The sequence below is a fragment of the Gobius niger genome (assembly GCF_951799975.1).
Source record: "Gobius niger genome assembly, contig: SCAFFOLD_57, whole genome shotgun sequence".
Lineage (NCBI taxonomy): Eukaryota > Metazoa > Chordata > Actinopteri > Gobiiformes > Gobiidae > Gobius > Gobius niger.
Window position 1 is genome coordinate 37630 of NW_027639070.1, and position 7149 is coordinate 44778.

Below are 7149 nucleotides of genomic sequence, written 5' to 3' on the forward strand. Positions count from 1 at the left end.
TTTTTTTGTTAAATTTTTATCATATTTTTGTCATTTTTTTGTCATTTTTTTGTCATTTTTGCCACTTTTTCGTCACTTTTTTTGTGTAATTTTTGTCATTTTTTCGTCAAATTTTTATCAATTTTTTGTCACTTTTATTGTCATTTTTTGTCATTTTTTGTCAATGTTTTCTCACTTTTTTGTCACATTTCCATCATTGTTTTCGTCTCAGTTCTCAGCTTTTTCCCAGAAGCTTTTGGATTGGGGTAAAGCCAGGTGGGAGTTAAGGGGTTAATCTAATCTAAAAAAAAAAAAAATCTGTCAAAATTAACGCTGGTAAAAAATGTAAACAGGAAGTGAATGGGACTGTCCCGTCCAATCACAGCGCTCTGTCGCCTTTGTTGACTTTCAGCATCCGCCAATGAGCGCGGAGGCATCGCGGAAGTGGGCGGGCCATGTGTCAGCGGCGGAGAAAAGGAAAAGTCACCGAAACAAAGAGCGAAGAGCCGCGGGGGGGGAGACATGTTCCAGAAGCCCCGGAGGAAGCGGAGGACCCGGCGGAGGACAGCGGCGCGGCGGCGGGGGACGGAGGACGGGGAGGACGGACCCGAGCGGTGAGAGACCCGGTCCGAACACAGACCCGAGCGGTGAGAGACCCGGTCCGAACACAGACCCGAGCGGTGAGAGACCCGGTCCGAACACAGACCCGGAGACCCGGTCCGAACACAGACCCGGTCCCGACACACAGACCCGGTCCGAACACAGACCCGGTCCGAACACAGACCCGGAGACCCGGTCTAAAGGAGTAACAAGAGGAGTAAACCCAGGGAATTAAAGCTAAATAATAATAACTCTGAATGGACGAAATAAACAAAATGTGTTATAAACAACAGGGGGAAGTGTCAATGACCACGGAGTAAATACACGTGGATAATCCCGGTTTAGTCCTGTCACAGTCCTGGGTTAAGTCCTGGTCTAGTCCTGGTCTAGTCCTGGTCTAGTCCTGGCTTTAGTCCTGGTCTAGTCCCCGTCTGAGTGGGGGCAGTGTGTCCTGGTTTAGTCCCAGAGTAGTCCTGTCACAGTCCTGGGTTTAGTCCCGGTTTAGTCCTGGGTTTAGTCCCAGTTTAGTCCTGGGTTTAGTCCTGGGTTTAGTCCCGGTTTAGTCCTGGTTTAGTCCTGGTCTGAGTGGGGGCAGTGTCTCCCGGTTTAGTCCTGGGTTTAGTCCTGGTTTAGTCCTGGTTTAGTCCCGGTTTAGTCCTGGTTTAGCCCTGGTTTAGTCCTGGTTTAGTCCCGGTTTAGTCCTGGTTTAGTCCTGGTTTAGTCCTGGTTTAGTCCTGGTTTAGTCCTGGTTTAGTCCTGGTTTAGTCCTGGTCTAGTCCTGGTTTAGTCCTGGTCTGGTCCCGGTCTGAGTGGGGGCCGTGTGTCCCGGTTTAGTCCTGGTTTAGTCCTGGTCTAGTCCTGGTCTAGTCCCTGAGTGGGGGCCGTGTGTCCCGGTTTAGTCCTGGTTTAGTCCTGGTCTAGTCCTGGTTTAGTCCTGGTCTAGTCCTGGTTTAGTCCCTGAGTGGGGGCCGTGTGTCCCGGTTTAGTCCTGGTTTAGTCCTGGTCTAGTCCTGGTTTAGTCCTGGTTTAGTCCTGGTTTAGTCCTGGTCTAGTCCTGGTCTAGTCCCTGAGTGGGGGCCGTGTGTCCCGGTTTAGTCCTGGTCTGGTCCTGGTTTAGTCCTGGTCTAGTCCTGGTCTAGTCCCTGAGTGGGGGCCGTGTGTCCCGGTTTAGTCCTGGTTTAGTCCCGGTCTAGTCCCTGAGTGGGGGCCGTGTGTCCTGGTTTAGTCCTGGTCTGGTCCCGGTCTGAGTGGGGGCCGTGTGTCCCGGTTTAGTCCTGGTCTGGTCCTGGTTTAGTCCTGGTTTAGTCCTGGTCTGGTCCTGGTTTAGTCCTGGTTTAGTCCTGGGTCTAGTCCCGGTCTAGTCCCTGAGTGGGGGCCGTGTGTCCCGGTTTAGTCCTGGTCTAGTCCCTGAGTGGGGGCCGTGTGTCCTGGTTTAGTCCTGGTTTAGTCCTAGTCTGGTCCTGGTCTAGTCCCTGAGTGGGGGCCGTGTGTCCCGCGTGCCCCCAGGGAGGCCGTGTTAATGTAATCTGTTAATGGAGCCTCACAAAGGGCTGGTCCTGGACGGGTCTGGAGTCAGAGGAACAAAGCCTCATCACTGACGCTCACAGGCTCCGCTGTAGGAACACACTGGGGGAGGCCAAACGCTAACAACATCTTTGGTCTTTGTGCGTGACTGAGCGCACGCACGAAGACCAGACAGGTGCACATCAACTCGTCTAAGCTTTAACGTCCAGGAACAATTGATCTGATCCCGGGTTAGACCTGGTTTAGTCTCAGTCATGGTCGTCTTGATGAAGCAAAAAAAGTGGCAAAAGAGCGACAAAAACGTGCAGGAAAAACAAAAACACAATAAAGAAGCGACAAAAACACACAAAGTGAATTCTCCCGTGTCTAATCCTTACTATTAATACACAAAGGATTCACTATAAGGAACTATAAGATAAGGATTTACTATATACTACTATAGCTGCGTGTTTCCCCCAAACCGGTCCGACTACAAACGTGTAAAAAGACCTCCAGCGTGTTCTTATTGAGCAACATTGAACTCCTGCAGAATGAGCCGAATGCTGCACTCGCTGAGCTGTTACACTTTTCAGATGTAATATGTCGGTGTTACATTTGGATACACTTTATTTGACCTTGTACCGAACAAAATGTAATACAATGTAATGAGCTTTGTAGCAATCTGTAATAACGTGTGTCTATGTAGTACATCCATAATGGAATAACGTGTACTAATGTAATAAGACAGACTTAAGGTCAGAGTTTGAGTTATTACATTATTCCATCGTGTAACTAACCCTTAGATACAAGTTCTTACACATTGTTACAGAGTATTACATGGTACTGAATTTGGTAAGTACAAGTATCAAAGCGTAGTGTAAAGTAAAGTGTTCTGACATGACTACAGCCGAGGTGTTGAGATACTTTTGGACGTGTTCTGTCTCTGATGTTCACTCTTAAAGGAACAGTTCTTACTTTAGACGAGTTCATGTGTACCTGTCTGGTCTTCACGCGTGTCCTCAGCGTCGGCGTCCGCCTGCTCCTGGTATTGTTACGCCTTACAATATAGTTCCTCTTTTATCCGCTTAGAAAATCCACATGTTTAATTTTGTGTAATTATACTTTATCGTGTAACACTTCATGTAACTATATTTAAATACGGAAAAATGTGGAGGAGCTTGGCAGCTTCTATCTTCACCTGGTTTGGAGCTATAGAGGAGGAGAGGCTAAATGCTAACGCCGTCTGTGCTAACGTGACTGAGGACACGCGTGAAGACCAGACAGGTACACAGAGACTTGTCCTCAGACTGATGTGTCTCACAGAGACTTGTCCTCAGACTGATGTGTCTCACAGAGACTTGTCCTCAGACTGATGTGTCTCACAGAGACTTGTCCTCAGACTGATGTGTCTCACAGAGACTTGTCCTCAGACTGATGTGTCTCACAGAGACTTGTCCTCAGACTGATGTGTCTCACAGAGACTTGTCCTCAGACTGATGTGTCTCACAGAGACTTGTCCTCAGACTGATGTGTCTCACAGAGACTCGTCCTCAGACTGATGTGTCTCACAGAGACTCGTCCTCAGACTGATGTGTCTCACAGAGACTTGTCCTCAGACTGATGTGTCTCACAGAGACTTGTCCTCAGACTGATGTGTCTCACAGAGACTTGTCCTCAGACTGATGTGTCTCACAGAGACTTGTCCTCAGACTGATGTGTCTCACAGAGACTTGTCCTCAGACTGATGTGTCTCACAGAGACTCGTCCTCAGACTGATGTGCCTCACAGAGACTTGTCCTCAGACTGATGTGTCTCACAGAGAATGGTCCTCAGACTGATGTGTCTCACAGAGAATGGTCCTCAGACTGATGTGTCTCACAGAGACTGGTCCTCAGACTGATGTGTCTCACAGAGAATGGTCCTCAGACTGATGTGTCTCACAGCGACTTGTCCTCAGACTGATGTGCCTCACAGAGACTCGTCCTCAGACTGATGTGTCTCACAGCGACTTGTCCTCAGACTGATGTGCCTCACAGAGACTCGTCCTCAGACTGATGTGTTTTGTCCACAGAGACTTGTCCTCAGACTGATGTGTTTGTCCACAGAGACTTGTCCTCAGACTGATGTGTTTGTCCACAGAGACTTGTCCTCAGACTGATGTGTTTTGTCCACAGAGACTTGTCCTCAGACTGATGTGTTTGTCCACAGAGACTTGTCCTCAGACTGATGTGTCTCACAGAGACTTGTCCTCAGACTGATGTGTCTCACAGAGACTTGTCCTCAGACAGATGTGTCTCACAGAGAGTGGTCCTCAGACTGATGTGTCTCACAGAGACTCGTCCTCAGACTGATGTGTCTCACAGAGACTTGTCCTCAGACTGATGTGTCTCACAGAGACTTGTCCTCAGACAGATGTGTCTCACAGAGAGTGGTCCTCAGACTGATGTGTCTCACAGAGACTCGTCCTCAGACTGATGTGTCTCACAGAGACTTGTCCTCAGACTGATGTGTCTCACAGAGACTTGTCCTCAGACAGATGTGTCTCACAGAGAGTGGTCCTCAGACTGATGTGTCTCACAGAGACTCGTCCTCAGACTGATGTGTCTCACAGAGACTTGTCCTCAGACTGATGTGTCTCACAGAGAGTGGTCCTCAGACTGATGTGTCTCACAGAGACTTGTCCTCAGACAGATGTGTCTCACAGAGACTTGTCCTCAGACTGATGTGCCTCACAGAGACTTGTCCTCAGACTGATGTGTTTTGTCCACAGAGACTCGTCCTCAGACGTCAGCGACAGTGGCTCAGATGAACAGTGGGAGATGCCTCCGTCCAAAAGGACCCGCTCTCAGACCGTGACGCCGTCGCCGTGGATACGCTCGCTGTCCTCCGCCAAGAAACGCCGCGTCTCTCAGTCCGGTCCAGACAAACTCCCGTCGGCCGTGAACGGAGCGAGTCCAGGGAAGTCCAGGAGCAGAGGACGAGCTCGGAGGAGTCTGGAGTTTCAGGACGGAGGAGGAGGAGGAGGAGGAGGAGGAGGAGGAGGTACCACGCTCTTCTGAAACTAAACTCTCTTCCAAAATAATCAGATAAAGCAGCAAACATTCTGTTTGTCGGGCTGGGTTCAACCAAACGATACCTGTCTGGTATCAAAGAAAAGTATCAAAGGCAGGAACCGAAAAAAAAAAATCTCTCTTTTGATCCAAGTTTTGATGCTGTTGATCCAGGGACAGATTAAAGGAAGTGACTTTTGTTCATTTTTACCTATTTTTCCATATATTTTTTCCCCTTTTTTTATATGTATTTTGTACCAATTTTTTTTTATTCTCGTTTTTCTCCCAAAAAGTTCCTCATAAATAAATCAAATGCAGTGTTGCTCTCAGGGACGAGCCGAGTGTCATATAGTCAACAGTGATGAGTTCCCAGTTATAAAACGAGTAACAGAATGATGTTGCATAGAAACTCATGTAGACGACTTTAGGGAAGTGAAAGCCTGGAGAACAGACACCCCTGATTATCTGTAAAACATGTGTTTGTCCTGCAGGCGGCGGGCGCTGGTGTAACATAGAAGAAGAGGACAAAGCTCCTCCTGCAGAGCTGCAGTTCAGACCTCTGCGGAGCGTGGGACCTCAGCTCCACCTCATGTCCAAATACTCTCCACTCGAACTCTTCCAGCTCTTCTTCTCCACCGAGGTCATCTCTCTACTCCTCAAAAACACCAACTCCTACGGCAAACGCAACTCCTCCAACTTCACCAAGGTGGCGCCCAAGGACATGTACTCCTACATCGCTCTGGTCATGTACATGGGGCTGGTGCCGCTCAAGACCCTCCTGGACTTTTGGAAAAACTCCCGGCTCTACAGTCTGCCCTTCCCCAACAACACCATGAACCGCCACCGCTTCAACGAGGTTTCCCGCTGCCTCCACATGAACGACCCCGACGCGGAGGCGGAGAACGAGCTGAAGAAGGGAACGCCGGAGTACGATAAACTCTGCAAGGTCAGGCCGCTTTACGAGCACATCGTCCAGGCCTGTCAAAGCTACTACCATCCCAAACAGCACATCTCCATCGACGAGAGGATGGTGGCCAGCAAGGCTCGCATCGGCTTCAAGCAGTACGTGAAGAACAAGCCCACCAAATGGGGCTTCAAGCTCTTCGTTTTGGCCGATTCCAGCGGATACACCTCGAACTTCTTCGTCTACGACGGCAAAGTGGGAGAAGCTTCAGGCAACGGGCAGAGCTACGATGTGGTGATGCGGCTGCTCAATTCAACTCAGCTAGGAACAGGATACAAGCTCTACGTGGACAACTACTACACCAGCCCCGTGCTTTTCCGAGATCTCCTGCGGAGGAAGATGTCGGCGTGCGGCACCATCCGCTCCACGCTGCGCGACTATCCCAAAGCCACCGCCAACAAGATGCCCCCCAGAGCGCCGCGAGGCTCCATCCGCTGGCTCCGGCAGAAGGAGCTGCTGTTCGTCAAGTGGTACGACGCGCGGGAGGTGACCATCTGCACCTCCATGCACAAGGCCAGCGCCAGCGGGTTCGCCAACCGCAAAGTCAAGAACGAGAAGGGGAGGTGGAGCGTGATGCAAGTCCCGCTGCCGGACTGCATCAAGGATTACAACCAGTACATGGGCGGCGTGGACCTGTCGGACGCGCTCATCAACTCCTACAACGTCATCCACAAAACCAAGAAGTGGTACAAGACGCTCTTCTACCATTTCATCGACATCGCCGCCGTCAACGCCTTCATCTTGCACCGGCAGCTCAGCTCCATGCAGCACACGCAGGCGCTCACGCAGAAGGCCTTCAGGGAGCAGCTCATCCTGCAGCTCGCCGACATCGGATCCACCCCCAACCGGAAGCTGCTGACCAACTACCAACGCGCCATCCCCTTAAAGCTGCCCGGCCAGAGCGGGTCCGCCCCCGAGCAGAGCGGGTCCGCCCCACAGCAGAGCGGGTCCGCCCCCCAGCACAACGGGTCCGCCCCCCAGCAGAGCGGGTCCGCCCCCCAGCAGAACGGGTCCGCCCCCGAGCAGAACGGCGAGGACTTCGGTCTGGTGCAT

At 50.8% G+C, this 7149-nt stretch overlaps 1 protein-coding gene across 1 annotated transcript; it reads left to right on the forward strand.

Annotated features, from left to right (window-relative positions):
• The first annotated feature begins 470 nt into the window (after nt 1-470).
• LOC306982940 (uncharacterized protein) lies at nt 471-5144 on the forward strand. Its single transcript, XM_079583385.1, has 2 exons — nt 471-593; nt 4853-5144. The coding sequence occupies exons 1-2, from the start codon at nt 502-504 to the stop codon at nt 5139-5141; spliced, it is 381 nt and encodes a 126-aa protein (XP_079439511.1). The 5' UTR covers nt 471-501; the 3' UTR covers nt 5142-5144.
• The last annotated feature ends 2005 nt before the right edge of the window (nt 5145-7149 follow it).